General features: G+C 34.2%; 1 protein-coding gene across 6 annotated transcripts in view; it reads right to left on the bottom strand.

Annotated features, from left to right (window-relative positions):
• The window catches only part of COP1 (COP1 E3 ubiquitin ligase), a 250,858-nt gene that overhangs the window by 91,302 nt on the left and 139,351 nt on the right, over positions 1-20,205 (bottom strand). For all 6 annotated transcript variants that reach the window (XM_047704561.1, XM_047704560.1, XM_047704558.1 and 3 more), the window contains one exon: positions 7,138-7,254. In XM_047704561.1, coding sequence (XP_047560517.1) covers positions 7,138-7,254 — 117 coding nt within the window. The remainder of the gene's footprint in view (positions 1-7,137; positions 7,255-20,205) is intronic.

Below are 20,205 nucleotides of genomic sequence, written 5' to 3'. Positions count from 1 at the left end.
GAGCCTGCTTCCTCCTCTCTCTCTCTGCTTGCCTCTCTGCCTGCTTGTGATCTCTCTCTGTCAAATAAATAAAATCTTAAAAAAAAAAAAAAACAAAAAAAACATGAGTCACATATAAAGAACAATGAAGCCAATCGTGAGGACTTACAACAGAAGCAAAGGAATCTATATTTATTCTTTAAGCAAAAAGAAGCACCTGTAAGAGTAAGAGAAGTAATACAGATATTTAAAAATAAATGTATCAACAACAACAAAACAAAATTCTTTTAAAAACTAAGTTATTATTATACCAATGACAAAAAACTACAAAGTCTTAAAAAAATGAGAAAACAAATGATGTTTTTATGCATATGAACTATTTAGCTTACAGAGAGTAACAAAGAGTTTACAGTAACTAAAACTAAAAATGCTAACTGGTAACAGAGTTAAAGAAGATATTTCAAAATTCCTATTTGTTCTAGAAACAGTATTCCTTCCCAGTGAATATGTTATTGGCATAAATACCACTCCTAAATCGGAATAATACTAACCTTACCTTTGATTTACATCACTAACTTTTGGGGTAATAAACTATTATTACTTTAAAAAGAATGCCTTAAGAGTTCCCATATTTTGGGCACCTGGGTGGCTCAGTCATTAAGCGTCTGCCTTCGGCTCAGGTCATGATCCTGGAGTCCTGGAATCAGAACTCCCTGCTCAGCGGGAAGTCTGCTTCTCCCTCTCCCACTCCCCCTGCTTGTGTTCCCTCTATCGCTGTGTCTCTCTCTCTGTCAAATAAATAACATAACATTACGTAACATAAGTACGCATATTTCCTGTTATAATAATTTCAGTTTTAAAAATTGCAAGATGGGGGCACCTGGGTGGCTCAGTGGGTTAAAGCCTCTGCTTTCAGCTCAGGTCATGATCCCAGGGTCCTGGGATCGAGCCCCACATTGGGCTCTCTGCTCAGCAGGGAGCCTGCTTCCCCCTCTCTCTCTGCCTGACTCTCTGCCTACTTGTGATCTCTGTCTGTCAAATAAATAAATAAAATCTTTTAAAAAAAAAAAAATTGCAAGATGCTTCAAGTTATTATGCAAGCCAACTCTGATGTTCCCTTAAAACCACAGATTGCTGAGTTCAACCTCATCTTATAGGGCTCTCCCAAACTGGCTTTAGAGAAGAAAACTGGAGAGAAATTGTTTTCTTACCCTTTTCTACTTATTCTTTTTAAAAGATTTTATTTATTTATTTGACAGAGAGAAATCACAAGTAGGCAGAGGCACGTAGAGAGAGAGAGAAGGGCTCAGCAGGCTCCGTGCTGAGCAGAAAGCCTAATCCGGGGCTTAATCCCAGGACCCTGAGATAATGGCCTGAGCAGAAGGCAGAGGCTTAACCCACTGAGCCATCCAGGTGCCCCCCTTTTTCTACTTATTAAGGAAACATCATGTAGTAATCAAGTAACAGACAACAAACACTCATACTTTCAACTTTACATTAAAAATATTATCCTGTCTTCTGGTGAAAGCATGTTTCAGATAATCTCAGTACTTAAGATTTTTTACATGGTTTAAAATAAAACTCAAAGCTTTTTTTCTCAGTGTTAAACACAAAAAAAGTAGTTTAAAATTAATGGTCTACTATTTTCAAGGAGACCATGACTCACGATTTGATATTTTAAAAGAAATGCTTATGAACTTTTACCATACTTCAAGAGATTTTTCATGCTATACTCTCCAATTAAAAAAAAAAACAAACAAACCCAAGAACTAGACATATTTTTATATTATAATAATAGGTAAATGAGTAAATGATAAAGTAAAAGAGAGAGAAATGAATTACTTGTACCAAATAGAAATACATTATCTAAATGAAGGTTAAGTAGGGAAGCTGAATTAGCAAGATGTGTCACTACCCAGTAGGTAGGATCCACAATGCCCTTGAAACAGGGAGTCAAAACATAATTGTGGGTAGCTTGCTTACTCATTCATTGTCTATTTCTTCTAACTCCAAAAGCAATGCTTAAAAATGTGCAAGCCACTCCTAATGTCAAATTCATCATCACAAATGATATTTATTAAGCAATCTCAGGAATATGACCCTGTACTTCTCCCAGTAGCAAAATAAATGGTACAGTTAAAGAGTGATGTTTTACAGTTTAAAGAAAAACATTTAGACAATAGTCTACAATCTAAGAAATGTTGCAATTCTAAATGAAAATGATACAACATAAGTCATTGTTTTTCTAATATGTTTTAGTAATAAGATGCATGTTTCAATCAGTAAAAGACAGAATTAAAGGCAGTGAATAAAGTAAGGACTATTGGCTTCATTAATGCTTGCCTGGATACAAAATACCTATTTCAAAGCCAGAAAAATTATGTCCTTAACTCATATGAAACTGCATTGTGCTGGATAAGGCCAATGACCTCGGCATCCATTCCTACCACCTTATTTAAGCCTATGGAGGATGGAAAGTTAAAAACTGTATTGCCCAGATCCTCTTAAAGTTATGCTTCCAGATGTGAATGAGTTTCCAGCACAGGGAAGCACTTATGTAAGATCTGAAAGATAGAAACTTGGTGGTCATTCAGCTTTGGATATTTCTGTTGCAAGCGTCACTGTAAGGATGTGGAGGTTTTCTAATGTAATTTTTCAATGTCCAGTCTCTAGCTTTGTATCAGTTACAGTAAACGATTTCTGATCTCTTGATTATAGCAATAGCATAACCTACTTGAACTCAACGTATCTTGATCTGGATTGGATAAGAAAGAAAGAACATCTCTCTTGGTCTACTGATACTTATGATGAGATAAGAATCATTATAAGAGGTTCAGCCTATAGATCTCTAACCCTTCCAACAAGTAAGTTTGGGTAACAATGTTAAGTACACTGGCAATATAGGATATTCTGGTCTGAAGCATCTCTCATACACAAACAACTCTTGAAGAAACTTGACAAATATTTAACTAGACCCACCAAAAAGAAAAAAGAGAGAAAACACAAAAGACCAGTTAGCAATGAAAGATGGGACACTACTACTAACACTACAAAAATTAAAAGAACAATAAGAGAATGTTAGAGCAACTTTATTACAACAAATTAGAAAAATTAAATATACAAATTCCCAGAGAGGAAGTCACTACCAAAACTGAGTTAAAAAAGAAACAGAAAATCTGAATGAATTTTTAAGAAGAAATTAAATTATGTATTTAGAATATTCTCATGAAGTCCAAGTCCAGACAGTTTCACTGATAAATTCCAACAAATATTTAAAGAAGAGGGCCACTTGGGTCACTCAGTTTGTTAAATGCTGCCTTTGGCTCCGGTCATGGTCCCAGGGTCCTGGGATCAAGCCCCTCTTTGGGCTCCCTGCTCAGTGGGGAGTGTGCTTCTCCGCTCCCTCTGCCCCTTCTCCTGCTCATGCTCTCTCTCTTGCTCACTCTCTAGCTCAAATAAATAAATAAATAAATAAAATCTTTTTTTAAAAATTTAAAGATGGAAGTAATACCAACCCTTTACAAACTCATTCAGTAAATAAATACTTCATTCTATAAGGCCAATAGTACTTTGCTATCAAAGCCAGAAAACATCATAAGAAAGTTACAAATACCACAAAAATACTTAAAACATTAGAACACTCAATTCTGCAACATATTAAGAAGGATTTTATACCATGGCTAAGAGAGATTTTTCCCAGGAATGGAAGGTTTGTTTAGCATTCAAAACCACAACAATAATGAACTATCCCCTATTATTATAATAATGGACATAAAACTACAAGATTATCTCAGTAGACATAGAAAAAGCATTGACAAAATCTAACACTCATTCATAATAAATACTCTTAGCAAACTAGAAATAGGAAATTTACTCAACCTGATAAAGGTATCAACAAAAATCTTAGAGCTAATATCACACTTAACTGTGAAGAACTGAATGTTTTCTCCATGAGGTATGGAAGTTCCTTCTGCCACTTCCATTCAACATTATACCTGGGCTTTTAGCTCATACAAGTAAGCAAGAAGACATTAGCATAGTAAAGGAAGAAATTAAATTATTTTAATTCACAGATACCTTGATCCTAAATATAGAAATCCCACGAAATCCACAATAAAACTAAAAGGAAAAAATACACACGACCAGCAAAATTGTAGGATGCAAGATCAATATACAAAAGTTAATTCTATTTCTGAACTTTAGTAACAAATAATTCAAAAATAAGATTAAGAAAATTCCATTCACAATACATCTCAAAGTAATAAAATACTATATGTCCACTGGAATTTTTTTTTTTTTTGGTCCACTGGAATTTAAATAAAAACTTGGAAAAAAATTTTTTAAATTAAAAAAAGTAATAAAATACTCAGGAATAAATTAAACAAGACAGTTCAAGACTTATGTACACTAGGAATTATAAAATAATGATTAAAATGATTTAGAAAAAGATCAAATTTATGATTATAGATATAAAAATACCAGCAATAACACCTATTTATCAAAAGAATTCTGCATTATGTGCAAAAAAGGTTTATTCTACAAACACAAATATAATTCAATATCAGAAAATGTATATACATAATTCATATCAACAAATTAAATCATATGACTGTATCAACTGTGGCTATACAGGCACTTGATGAAATACTGAAGTTGCGCCTAAGAAACAATAAAATGAAATCATCTGAACTTAATAAAGAGTATTTTCCAAAAGTAGATATCCTAGGAGCGCCGGGGTAGCTCAGTCTGCTGAGCATCTGACTCTTAGTTTTAGCTCAGGTCATGATCTCAAGCTGGTAGTCATGAGATTGAGCCTTGGTCAATCCTTACTCAACGTGGAGAGGACTCTCTCCCTCACACCTCCCCTCACCAGCGCAGGCACTCTTTCTCACGCTAATAAATAAATCTTAAAAAAGAAAAAAAAAAAAGATACCCTACAAAGTGAAAGACTGAAGCCCATTCAACTACATGAAACAGATGAGGAAAGTAACTATCACCAGTATCATAGAAACACTGCATTGTAAGAAGAGAAGGCATTAAACCACTGGAAAAGAAAAAAAACAAACATCATTTTGGCCACTATCAAGTATAAATAGATAACTCAAAGACTCCACCAAAAAAAACACTAGATTTAATAAAAAAAAAAACATTTATAAAGAACCTAGATATAATACATATATCTAAATATTAAAAATTTTTATTTACTTTTAGCAAACAGTACTTAAAATAAGGAATAGAAAAAATAGAACCAAAACTTAGACATAGAAAAAAATTAACCAGAAAGATCTCATACCTAAATGAAGTAAACTATGAAATCTCATTGTAAGATAAAAATAATCCCAACAAACGGAAAACTACCCCATATAACTATGTGGGAAGATGTACTATCTTAATAATGCCAGTGGTTCCAAAATTAACAAATAAATAAAATGTAATTCAGAGAAGAATCCCAAAAGAATTTTTCTAGAATTGGAAAAAGATAAATCTTAAAACACACATGGAAAAGCAAATGCAAAAATTAAGTAAGAAATACATGAAAATTTAAAACAGTAAGGGCAAACAGCCTGCCAGAGAGCAAAGCATTTTTTTAAAGTAGGTTTCCCTAAGGCACCTGGCTGGCTCAGGCAGAAGACCTTGGAACTCTTTATCTCAGGGTTGTGAATTTGAGCCCCAGATTGGGTACAGAGACCACTTAAGTAAATAAACTTTAAAATTAAATTAAATTAAACTGGATTAAAAAATTTAAAAATACATAAATAAAGTAGGTTTCCCTTTGCCAGGAACAAAAAATTCTGAAGATGTTCATATCTGGTATTTGTACCTATTAAATACTGACAATAACTTCAATTCATACACGATGGCCAATGGTGAGTGTGTTTATAAAATAGAACGTAACAATAAAACTCCATAAGCTATTTTAATTAAATGCATGATAAAGTATTAATAATGAAAATAACTAAACAATTACTAAATACCATATTAGAAAAGCTTTGTATATAACATTTTCCTTTCATAATCTTCATAAAGCACCAAAGGATTATCTCTATTTTAAGGATAAGAAACTTGGGGAGATAAATTAATCAGCTTGCCTAGTCAGTGATAGAAAAGGGATTTAATAAGGAAATAGTAGGTTCAAATGGAAAAGAATACCATTTGATTAGGAAAAACAAAATTCTGTATGCTAACAGAAAGAGAATTTTACCTACAGATACACGTTAGACCGTACCTTACTGAAACTATGAAATTACGTCAGTGTATAAGTGAATAAATAAACTGAAATAAGGAAAGGGTATAATAACAAATAAGATTTAAATTATGCTTCTCCTTTTTTAAGGGCGTTTCTGTGTTCATTATATGGTGCCAAACTTATCTTTAAAAAACTGAGATTATCAATATAAAAAGAATCAAAGAGATTTCCTAATGCAGAAGTTAAATTACAAGTGTTTACTATTTATTGTTCTAGTTAACAATTAGGGGGAGTGGACAGAAGATAAAGGACTAGGGCAACCATAAGATTTATCTTCCAACCCATAACACTTCTGAGAATGAAAGAAGGCACTAATAGTAATTATAACAATGTAAGTATAAATCATGACTGGCAAAGGCAGACATTTGGTCACCTAGTTAAGAAAATTATATTAACAAGAAATTCTTTGCTATAGTAATCGCTAACACGTTTATGAGAACTTCTTATGTTACCATGCATTCCCTGATGCAAGATTTTACCTGTCTCATTCACTGTCCCTATATATATGTTATACATACATATATGTATAAATTAAATTTTTAAAGGAATGAATAGATTTCCTTTAATCAAAAAAATGGGTTCCTTTGTCTGTATAATATAGCTTAATCATTTAAATGTCATTACGACCTAAATGTGTGAATAAGCATTAGTTCATGCATGCAAAGACTTGGAGGAACAACAAAAATAATCAACAAACCATCTCTATGTATGAAAGATGGTGACAGAATACTAAAATTAAGGCATAGTAATAAATAAGTAATGACGGCACACTAAATACTTCTTAGAATCTAATAACAAAAAACAAAATTTAAACTCACAAGGCAAGTTATTCGTTTTAAACTACAGTCTTTTATCCTAGCCACAATACGCAATCAACATCAAAAGAAGACAAAGCTGCTTTCATTTCTTACCTGCACAGCCGAAAGCCAAATGGTATCGAGAAGAGGGGCTGAATTTAACACAGCACACATTAGCCTTCGCCTCAATGCTTGCCACTGAGTTGTCTAGGTTGGTAGACCATAGCTTCACTAAGAGTAAAGGACAATAAAAATGAGAAGAATTAAACAATGCATTAGCAAATGCTTCTGTAACCCAGAATGTTTGCTTATTGCTACAGTTGTCTTTTCATACTAATCCAAAACATTTAGTTTAGAGAGGGGTTAAAAAAAAAAGCAATATGGAGATATATGTGTATTTCTTTCAGTATTCTTTAAATGGTATTGGGGAGATGGTGCACCTGGCTAGCTCACTCAGTAGAGCATGTGACTCTTGGTCTTGGGGTGGTGAGTTCAAGCCCCACATTAGACAAGGAGCCTACTTAAAAAAAATGGTGTGTATTTTTCTCAAGAACATGGGTTGGAAGATGAATCATATAGTCATCCCACCGCTACACAAACATGCATGCACAAATACACTTTCATATTTATTACATATCTCAGAATACAAATGCCATTTGTAAAGTACCTGGAAGCAGTTCTTGATTTGTCTTTCAATTAAGAATTCCATGGTTTTAGAATTTTATGCCAGAACTCAAGTTATAGGATTTAAGTGTGTCTAAAGTAATGTTATAGAATTACTTAGCTAAACTTTAAATGTTTGTTTCAATATTTGGTATTTGGTCCAGTCCAGGGTCTATACTGAGATTTGTAAAGATTAAAGAAAACCTGATCAGAGAAGGTCAGATCTCAGAGCAGAAATAGAAAAGTGAGCTGTTGTTTTTGTAAGGTACCAAAACACAGATTATATCATACATCAAAAACGCCTTCATAGACAACAGAATACACATATAAAACAGGCTTTCAAGGTATTGGTATACTCCTGGTTACACATCAGAATTAATAACGAATATTAACCATAACAAGAACAAAAATCTTCCTACCCATCTTTTCAATGGATGTCAATGTCCTGTCACCCAATGTCCTGTCCTGGACAATACCCAGTTGGGGTCCAGTACTGGTATTTTGTTTAAAAGCTTTTTGGGTGATTCCAATGTGCATTTGGGTTGAAAACCAGTATTAAGATGACGGCATAGTAAAATTTAAGAATCTTTTTGGGAATACTATTATGGCGATCTGTAAATGGGAGTTCAAAAAAAAAAAAAGTAAAAATGGTTCCAACTATTACTTCTATAAAATGGTATTTCCTAAGAATAGATATTTTCTGGGTGAATGGGTTAATTTATCTTCTACAAGTGGAATTCCATAGAAAGTTTCTTTAAATATGTGGACCCTGAATAAAAGTTACCGTTAAAAAAGTTACTTACAACCTAATAAATCTATTAGTCTCCTAAGAGAAAAATAAGATACCAATATTAAAATAAAAAAATAAGAGTTTTAAATAGCAATACTTGCCTTGTTTCATGTTATTTTCTAATAGGAACCATGTGTTATTCCAATCAACATACAACTGTCCCAGCAATAAGATATACAATCTGAGATGAAATGGCTAGCTATAATTAAAAGTCCACATGTCACATACAGCATTTATAGATTAGAATATCAAGTGGTAGAGCTGTACTCTCAAAAAGTAGCAAGCCAAAGTTAATCCACAGCAAATATTTATGGAGCACCTACTATCCCCATAATCCCAATACTAATCACTAAGAACCTTTATAAACAAGGTTTATCCATCAGTATTTTATAACAATTCAATATAAGTAAGCATAGGAATGAACTAGAACAAAACGACAGTTAAATTAGAAGGTCTTTTGTTAATTTCATGCTACTTTTCTCAATGTTAATGTAATCATTAACATTTTAAAAATAAGTCACAATGGTAAGCACTATTGATTATAATTTTCAATATAAAAGATACTAGATTAGATAGAATTCGATATAACTGTCTGAGCTTAAACAATAACCAGAGTTTAAAATAAAGATATACTAAATATATACAGCATAAGAAAAATATATAAAGAATACACTTTATTAAATTATTGACTATTAAACAAAATAGGTGTTGTGAGTTAAACCACATTCCCCAAAAAGCTATGTTGTAGTCTTAATCCCAGGTACATTGGAGTGTCACCTAATTTGTAAATAAGGTCTTTGCAGATATAGTCAAGTTAAGATGAAGTCCTACTGGATGGATGAGGATGACCCTAAATCCAAAGAATGGTTTCTTGATAAAAAGGGGGAGGGTTGGGTAAAGAGGTACAAATTAAAAAGGCCATGTATTGAGAAATGCAGAAATTAGATGCAATTACAAGTCAAGAAATACCCAGGATTGGTACTAGCCACCAGAACTGGGAAGGCAGCAAAGCAAGGATTCCTCCTTAGAACCTTCAAAGAGAAGCATGGCCTCACCAACACCTTGATTCTAGGCTTCTCGCCTCTAGTATGGTGAGAAAATAAATTTCTATTGTGGAAACCAAACAATTTATGATAATGCTGCTATGGGACTCCTAAGAAACTACTAGAACACATATGATGAAATATCCTAAGATGATACCATAGATAAAAGGTAAAATAGTAAAGTGTAGAAGAAATCAACAAAAAGTTTGGAAGAAAATGTCTGAAACAAATATAAATGATATGGTCCTCAAAAGAAGAAGAACATATATAAATCAGTAATAATATGCCTACTGTTAAAGAATGACACTAAAAATTTCATTAAAAATCAATAAGTATATAATTTTCTATTTAATGTGAAAACCACCTTTTGTTAAGAAAAAGTAAAAGTAGGGGCGCCTGGGTGGCTCAGTGGGTTGGGCCGCTGCCTTCGGCTCAGGTCATGATCTCAGGGTCCTGGGATCGAGCCCCGCATCGGGCTCTCTGCTCAGCAGGGAGCCTGCTTCCTCCTCTCTCTCTGCCTGCCTCTCTGCCTGCTTGTGATCTCTCTCTCTGTCAAATAAATAAATAAAATCTTTATTAAAAAAAAAAAAAGAAAAAAGAAAAAGTAAAAGTAAATTCAAACTAAAATACCAACCTCAAGGTGAGGAGCTAATTAAGGCAATTAAACTCATGGCACTTCTGTATATATAGTCTCCTATGAACTTCAGTTAGGGGCACCTGGGTGGCTCAGAGGGTTAAGCATCTGCCTTCGGCTCAGGTCATGATCTCAGGGTCCTGGGATCGAGCCCCGCATCAGGCTCTCTGCTCAGCAGGGAGCCTGCTTCTCCCTCTCTCTCTCTGCCTACTTGTGATCTATCTCTGTCAAATAAATAAATAAAATATTTAAAAAAAAAATAGTGACTGTTAGGAAAACCATGTTGCAATGTAAGAAGCTAAAAATAAAAACAAACTTGTTCTGAATACTAGCTAGCTGGCTTTAGAAGATGAACTTGTTACTTAAGTCCCATTACAAAATACTAAATTTGGGGGGGCAATCAGTTAAGCTTCTACCTTCGGCTCAGGTCATGATCCTGGGATCCTGGGATCCTGGAATCCTGGGATCAGGCCCTGTGTCGGGATCCCTTCTCAGCGGAGTCTGCTTCTCTCTCTCCCTCCTGCTCTCTTTCCCTCTCTCAAATAAATAAAATCTTTTATAAAAAAATACTAAATTTTTGGGCGCCTGGGTGACTCAGTGGGTTAAGCCTCTGCCTTTGGCTCAGGTCATGATCTCAGGGTCCTGGGATCGAGTCCCACATCGGGCTCTCTGCTTGGCGGGGAGCCTGCTTCCTCCTCTGTCTCTGCCTGCCTCTCTGCCTACTTGTGATATCTTTCTGTCAAATAAATAAATAAAAATCTTAAAAAAAAAAAGTAAATTTTTTAAAACCCAACTACTGTAGAAGATGGGTATAGTTTATCATCCATTAATTTGTAAAATCGGAGTTAAACAGTCTCTAAGTTTTTATTCAATTATTATTTTTTCCAAAAATAAAACACACTGAATATCTATAATAACAGCGCCAATTACAATATGCAGTATGTATACGTTTTAGAGCTTCTCAGACAGGGCCCATTGCATGTCTATTTGCACCAAAACATCCTTAAAAAAGACACACAGGTGTTTGACACCATAAAAAAGCCTGTCTTTAGTTCAATTATGAGTACACTTGATATCTGATACTCTTGGACCCACTGTAGCCTAGATGCTACAGAAAACAGAGTGAGTAAAATGGGATAGGGCTGTTTCACTAGAAACTACAGAAAACCTGAGGGACATACGTACTATCTTATAAATCAATAAAAACAAATATGAAAGGAAGCCTGGGTGGCTCAGTCAGTTAAGCATCTGCCTTTGGCTCAGGTCATCATCCCAGGATCCTGGGATGGAGCCCCACGTTGGGCTCAGGGAGTCTGCTCCTCCCTCGGCCTACTGTTCTGCCCCCCTCCTCTTTCATGCTCTTGGTCTCTCTCCCCGTCTCAAATAAATAAAATCTATTTTAAAAATATGAAAGACGGGGGCGCCTGGGTGGCTCAGTCAGTTAAGTGTCTGCCCTCTGCTCAGGTTGATCTCAGGGTCCTGAAATCCAGTCCCACATCAGGCTCCCTGCCCACCAGGGAGTTGGTCTACTACTCCCTCTGCCTCTCTGCCTGCTGCTCCCTGTGCTTGCCTCTCTCTCTCTCTCTCTCTCAAATAAATAAATAAATAAATAAATAAAATCTTAAAAATATATGAAAGATAAAGCACGAAGATGTTCACTTTGACAATACTGATTTACCAAGTTTTTCTTTTAAACTCAAACAGAGAAAACAGACCTTGTTGTACTAGTTAGCTGTTGTTTCACAGCAAATTGCTCCAAAACTTACAACTTAAAACAACAAAATTTACTGTCACATGGGTCAGGAATCTCTGAGCAGCCTAGCTGGACGGTCTTGGCTGAGTCTCAAGGCCCAGAGAGGCTGCCATTCAGCTGAGCTAGAGGATCCACTACAAACTCACTCAACATGGCTCTTGGCATGAGGATGCAGTTCCCCACCAATTGAGTTGTTGTTTGTTTTTGTTTTTGTTTTTAAGATTTTATTTATTTATTTGAGAGAGAGCACAAGCAGGGAGAGTGCAGAGGGGGAGAGGGAGAAGCACACACACCCTGCTGAGCAGGGAACCCAACAAAGGGCTCGATCCCAGAACTCTGGGATCATGACCTAAGCCTAAAGCAGACACTTAACTAACTAAGCCACCCAAGCACCCCGTTATTTGGGCTTATGACAATACTGTTAGCTTCTCCACACTGAACCAAATATAAAGAGAGAATGATGAAGACAGAGGCTGCAGTGTTTTATATCAACTATTTTCAGAAGTGACATACCTTCAAGTCTATAATATTTTACCAAGCACAAAGACTGGAAAAATGGGGAGGAAAGTATGAGAATACTAGGAGACAGATCACTGGGGCCACCTGGGAGGCCATCTAACATAAGCCTTTTAAATTCACTTGGATACAGGAGATATTACATTTAGTAAATTTATAACTTATAGGAATGATAACTGACTAAAGTTATAAATTAGAGGAAAGATAACTACTATCTTAATGCTATTTATTATGCTGCAATTCATTTTTTAGTCCTTTGATTAAAAAGTGTTTCATTCAGATCCATTAACTAAAATTAATTTTTTAAACTTGTCAAAATTTCAAATTTATCACTTTTACATTAATGTATGCAGCTATGAAAATCTGGAATGAATAAGAACCTATAACTACTGCTGTTCTAAAGCCTAAATATTCTTCAAATTCATATTTGGGGATAAAAAAAATTTAAAGAATGTGATTATTCTAATTCAAAAGCAAGGTTATTTACTGCAAATGATTCTTAGTTCATGTATTTGAAAAGGAAAATATATTTTTTGTAAAGAAGTTATAAATTGGTTCATAAAATTCTTTCCTGATTACCTTGCAACACAGAAATACTACATCTATTAGCCTGCTATATTCATGTTTAACACCCAAGTATGTACATATATATTTGAAAGTAAACTATTTTTTAAATACATGGCATTAAATAAAATAAATAAGTAACAGCATGAACACAAAAATTTCATTTATAAGGACTTAGTATTATGGATTGAAAAAACAATATCCACTAATAACTATTAAAATTTAATAAATAAAAATATAAAATGTTAAAAAATAAAATATATAAAATGCTAAATATAAAATGCTAAATATGTAAAATATATTATGTGTGCTAAATGTGTAAATGCTAAATGTGTAAAATACATTAAAAGCAATGTAAAGCATTCTTATTATAAATTACCACAGAAGCAGTATTTTACAAGCAATATTTGTAAGTAAAAATCACCAAACACTCCCAAGAGTGATAATTTACTAACACTAAAAATTTTTAAGATGGGCGTAAATGCATTTGGGACTCAGTACCAACCAAGACAAAGTAAGCCCACTATAGCCAATCTCTCTATGAGGTTACTCTGAGGACAATGTAAAAAACAAAAACAAAAAGCAAATGTCTGAGGAATCCAAAAAGTAAGGAAAAGGAGTCATTATGGGAAGGACATTCAAAAGTTAAAAGAAGTAACCAATGCAGGAGGGTAAGAGTACCATTTCTTTTCTCCTTCTTTTTTACCCATGGCAAGCCAAAATCAGCACCTCGATAAGCAAAAACTGGGGAAAATCCCTGTGTTTCTGATCATAAGACTGGAAAAAGGCATTCCTGCAAGCCAGAGGATTGAGGGTCATTTTTTTTTTTTCATTTGTTTTATTCTTCTCTCTCAACAACCCCCTGGGTGGGCTTCCATCACAGAGTTACAGCAGTATGACAAGCTAATATTCCCACAGAAACTCCATCTCTGTGGTCATAAAAAGGAGTAACTCATCTATAGAGAAACCTCAACTTTCTTGACAAAGCCTCAGGAAAAAAGGGAAACAAAGAATATGGGAGAAACCTGGAAAAGCAAGCACTGGAGAAGGAGATCCAGTATTCTGTGTATGAACAGGACTAATTCTTTAGTTACTTACGAGCTCTGTATGTGTAAGATGGACATAAAGAAGCATCACGAAGGCTTTGTGCACTGAACTACAATTGAAAATACAACGCAATTTCCAGATTAACTTCTGACTGGCATATGCATGAGATAAACCAATGTAGCACAGCATAGGCTTTGAAAACCGCTCTGACAATGGAACTATCATTCACAAAGAAAGCAATATAGAACATAGAGTCACTATCTAAACTGCTGATCAACTGCTTGAAAACAAAACAAAACAAAGAACATTATCCAGAAAATCTGAACAGGACCAGAGTCTTAAATAATATTCAAAATGCCTAACATACAACTCACCAATTACTGAATATATAAAAATCCAGGAAAACATGAAGAATTTTCCAAAGAAAGATACCATCAACAAAAATCAATCCTAAAATCTAGCTGTTGGGATTATTAAACAGATTTTAAAGCAACTACTGTAACTGTGCTCCATGGGGTAAAGGTAAACACATTTAAAGCTAATGGAGAGACAGAAATATTCAGTAGAAATATAGGAACTATAAAATAAGAATCAAATGAAATTTTAGAAAAAAAAAACAGTAATTTACATAAAATATTTACTGGACTGAATCAATATCAGAATGAAAGCAAAGAGATAAAGGAGCCAGTGATGTAAAAGAACAACAGAAATTACTTAATGTAAAAAAGAGAAAAAATATTAAAATAAAAAGAACAGAGACTGAGGGGCATATAAGACAAAAATGAAAGGTCTAACACTCATGTAATTAGAATCTCAGAGGAAAGAAAAAAGAGATTAGTGCTTTGATGAATATCTAAAAAGTAGATTCAGAAAAAAGAATATTAATAGGGATAAAGAATTATATTATATATTGATAAAAGGGTAAATTCATGAAGACAATTCATTAAGACCCTAACAAAACAGCTTCAAAAAACCAAGCAAACAAAAGAAGAAGCAAAACATCCCCTCCTGGCTGAAAGGAGAAATAAAATCAGATTTCAACACTCCTGTTTCATAATCAGTAGAACAAGGAGACAAGACAAACAAAAACAGCAAAGATACAGAAAACCAAAAAGATACTATCAATAAGCTTGATCTAATTGACCCAGAATACTCCACTGGAGAACACTGGAGAACTCTTCAATACACTTGGAATATTTACCAAGGCAGATCATATTTTGGACCATAAAACAAATCATAACAAATATGAAAAAATTAAAGCCATATAAAACATGTTCTCCAACTAGAATTAAGCTATAAATCTTAAGCAAACTAAACAAGAGAGTCACAAGAAAAATTACGTGTACTTTTAAAAGTTAATGAACAGATATATTATATGAAAATTTGAGGGGTCAGCTTAAGTGGTGCTCGAAGGGAAATGTATACCTGGAAATATTTACATTGGAAAAGATAAAAGGCTCAAATCAATGACATAAACTTTAGCCTTAATAAAACAGAGAAACAGAATCACACCCAAAGAAAAAAATTAAGTTAATGTGGGAAAAAAAGCTAATGAACAAACATCAATGAAACTACAAATAGAAAACAAGCAAAATTAAATAAATAAATAAATAAAAATAAAATCAAGGGTTAGATATTTGAAAAAGATAATTAAAATTGATAATGCCACACTGACCTAAATACCTAAATAACAGATAATGAAAGAGAGGACACAAAATATCAATTCCAGAAAGGTACAGACCACCAAAGCTCACTCAAAAAGAAACAGATGAATTGAGTAGTTCTAAATTTACTAAAGAAATTAAATTCTTCTGCCATACGTTAAAAGGTATACCATAGAGAACACAGTCAATGGTACAGTAATAGCACTGTACAGTGACAGCAGCTACCCTTATGGTAAGCACAATATAACATAGAGAGCTGCTGAATCACTATGTTGTACGCCTGTCAACTACATGTCAATTAAAAAAATAAATTATAGGGGCGCCTGGGTGGCTCAGTGGGTTAAAGCCTCTGCCTTCGGCTCAGGTCATGATCCCAGGGTCCTGGGATGGAGCCCCGCATCTGGCTCTCTGCTCAGCGGGGAGCCTGCATCCTCCTCTCTCTCTCTCTGCCTGCCTCTCTGCCTACTTGTGGTCTCTGCCTGTCAAATAAATAAATAAAATCTTTTAAAAAAATAAATAAAATAAAATAAATTATTAATTAAAACCTTCACACAAAGAAAATTCCAGGCTCAGAAAGCTTCAGTTACAAGTTATACCAAAGATTTATGAACAAAACAACAATTCTAAACAATCACTTCCATCTATACCCCCCAAAACAAGACAAATCATTTTATTAGGCCAGCATTATCCTGATATGAAAGTCACAAAAAGAATTACAAGAACAGAAAAATAAAAGCCAATACTCCTCATGAATATAGATGCAAAAATCCCTTAAAAAAATAAATCAGCAAACCAAACATGGTAACACAGAAAAGAGATAATACATGATAGCAAAGATGGGTTTCATCCCATCTTGGCTACTTCAAGATGTGAAAAGAGATCATTATAGTTCATGATAGTACAAACAAACAAACAAAATATAATCATTTCAACAGATACAGAAAAATGATAAAATTCAACATCCATTCATGATAAATATTCTTGGCAAATAAGGAATAAGAGCATTTCCTTAACCTGACAAAAACATGTCCAATGAAAGTCTAATCTAAGGGGCGCCTGGATGGCCCAGTGGGTTAGAGCCTCTGTCTTCGCCTCAGGTCATGATCCTGGGATGGAGCCCCTCATCAGGCTCTCTGCTCAGTGGGGAGCCTGCTTCGCCTCCTCTCTCTCTGCCTGCCTCTCTGCCTACTTGTGATCTCTGTCTGTCGGGTAAATAAATAAAATCTTTAAAAAAAAACAAAAAACTGTTTTCCTATAAACTAGTAAAACATGAATGAGTATTAATGTTTTAAACACCATTTTCAAGAGCACAAACTCTTTAGTTGTAATAATGTATAGGATCTATATGGTGAAAACTATAAAAGTATTAAAAATTGTTTCTTAACACTAAATTTGGTAGATATAAACTGTGTTCATGGAGGGGCATCTGGGTGGTTCAGTCAGTTAAGCATCTGCCTTTGGTTCAGGTCATGATCCCAGGGTCCTAGAATTGAGCCCCATGTTGGGCTCCCTGCTGAGTGGGGAGCCTGCTTCTCCCTCTCCCTCCACAGCTCCCCCTGCTTGTGCTCTCTCTGTCAAATCAATAAATAAAATCTTTTTTTTTTTTTAAGATTCTATTTCTTTATTTGACAGAGGCAGCGAGAGAGGGAACACAAGCAGGGGAGTGGGAGAAGGAGAAGCAAGCTTCACAATGAGCAGGGAGACCGACTTGGGGCTCAATCCCAGGAACATGGGATCTTGACCAGAGCTGAAGGCAGACAGATGCCTAAAGACTGAGCCATCGAGGTGCCCCAATAAATAAAACTGTTAAAAAAAATGTTAATGGAATAGAAACTTCAATTTTTTTTGAAGATTTTATTTATTTATTTGACAGAGAGAGAGAATACAAGCAGGCAGAGCAGCAGGCAGAGGAGAGGGAGAAACAGGTTCCCCACGGAGCAGGAAGACCAATACAGGGCTCCATCCCAGGATCCTGGGATCATGACCTGAGCCGAAGGCAGATGCTTAGCCGATGAGTCACCCAGGTGCCCCAAAATCTCAACTTTTATGGTATCAATTTTCCCCCAAATGATCTACAGACTCAATACTATCTTAATAAAAATCTCAGCAGGATCTTCCGTAAGTACTGGCAACCTGATTCTAGAATGTATATGGAAGAGCAGAGGAAGTCCAGGGCTAAAATCATTTTTAAGAACGTAGATGTAAGACTCATACTACTAGACTTCAAGAATTACTGTAAAACCACAAATCAAGACAATGGGTTATAAAAAAGAAGAAATACATAGATCAATGTAGAATCTGAAAAATACATACTCCTCAATCCGTAATGGACAGAATCAGCAGGGAGAAATCAGTAAGGACACAGCTGAATTGAAAACGCCATCAATCAAATGAATATAAATGATATCTACAGACTACTTTATCTAACTAGAATATACATTCTTCTCAAACTCACATGAGATATTCCCCAAGACAGACCACATTCTGGACTATAAACAGACCATAACAAATTTAGAATAGGAGAAATTAAATAATGTATCTCTTAAACTTCAATGAAATTAAACTAGAAATCAGTAACAGAAAGACAGCTAGAAAATTCCAAAATGCCTAGAGATTAAACAACACATTTCCAAATAATATATAAGTCAAATAAGAAATCTGAAAAACAATTTTAAATATTTTCAAATAAAGGAAAATTAAAATAAAACTTAAAACTTGTGGGATACAATACTTAAAGGGACATTTATAACATTAAATGCATATATTAGCAAAGAGAAAAGATCTATAATCAATAACCCAAGCTTTTAATTTAGGAAACTAGAAAAAGAAGAGCAAATTAAATCCAAAGTAAGCAGAAGGAAAGAAATAATAAAATAAAATCCACCTAAAATTCATATGGGATCTTAGCAGACCCTACATAGCCAAAACAATCTTGAAAAAAAGAAAAAAGATGGAGGAGTCACACTTCCTGATTTCTAAACAAAGCTATAAAACAGTGCAATAGTGGCATAAGGAAAAACAGACCAACCAACAGGAAAGACTCCAGAAATAAAGCCTTGAAGGCATAATCAAATGATTTTTGACAAGGGTGCCAAGATCTTTCAATGAGGAAAAGACAATCTTTTTAACAAGTGGTGCTAGGAAAAATGGATATTCACATATGAAAGAATGAAATCAGAACTTTACACCATATACAAAAGTTAACTCAAAATGGATCAAAGACATGGAAGAGCTAAAACTATAACCCTCTTAGAAGAAAACAAAGGGCAAAAATCTTCATTACACTGAACATAGTGTAATGAATGACTCCTTGGATAGGATGGCACAGGCAACAAAAGAAAATGAGACGATTGGGACTTCATCAATATGAAAAAATTTTGTGCATAAAAACACACTATCAATAAATCATGTATCTGATTAAGGGAATTAATATCCAGAGAACTCCTATAATTCAACAGAAAAAAAAAAGCTGATTAAAAAATGGGCATAGGACTTGAATAAACATTTCTCTGAAGAAGACATACAAATGACCAATAAACACACAAAAAGATACTTAACACATCAGTATCATTTAGGGAAATGCAAAGCAAAACCACAATAAGATACCACTTTACATTATTAAAGTTATTAGTATTAATGAAGGAAGGAAGGAAGGAAATAACATGTTGGTGAAGGTATGGAGAAAATGAAATAGTTAGGCATTGCTGGTGGAAATGTAAAATGGTACAGCCACTATAGAAAAGAGAATGATGGTTCCTCAAAAAAGTAAACATGTAAGTACCATATGATCCAGCAATTCCATTTCTGAGTATATACCCAGAACTAAAACCAAGACATGAAAAAATATTTTGTCACTCATGTTCATAGAAGCATTATTCATAAGAGCCCAAAAGGTAGAAGTAACCCAAATGTCTATCCATCAATGAATGAGCAGATAAACAAAATGTAATGCATTCATACAACAGATTATAATTTAGCCTTGTAAAAGAAATTTTGATGCATGCTATAAGATGGATGAACCTTGAAGACTTTATGCTAAATGAAATAAGGCAACTGCAAATGGACATTGTGTGATTCCCCTCCTATGAGATAGTTTTAAGTACTCAGTTTCATAGAGGCAGAAAGTAGAAACATGACTGCAAAGGGCTGGCAAAGGGGAAATGGGGAGTTACATTTAATGGGTACAGTTTCAGTTTGGTAATATGAAAAAAGTTCTATGGACTGATGGTAGTGAAAATTGCACAGCAGTGTGAATGTACTTAATGCCACAGAACAGTACACTCAAAATGGTTAAAATGGTTAACTTTATGTTATGTACATTTTAATACAATTTAACATGAATAAATAACTTTAAAAATCCCTTTCTACTTCTTTCTTCTTAAATTGTTTTGAATGGCTTCTATTTTCCAGAGGAAGACTCTGAACAGTCACCACCTTTGAATAAATATTAATCTTCAGTACAAAATTACAAGTATTCAACTCAATAAAAGCTATCCCCATATACTATG

This window comes from Lutra lutra, chromosome 15 (assembly GCF_902655055.1).
Source record: "Lutra lutra chromosome 15, mLutLut1.2, whole genome shotgun sequence".
NCBI lineage: Eukaryota > Metazoa > Chordata > Mammalia > Carnivora > Mustelidae > Lutra > Lutra lutra.
The sequence above is the reverse complement of the archived record's forward strand: the minus strand, read 5'-3'. Positions and strand labels throughout refer to the sequence as shown.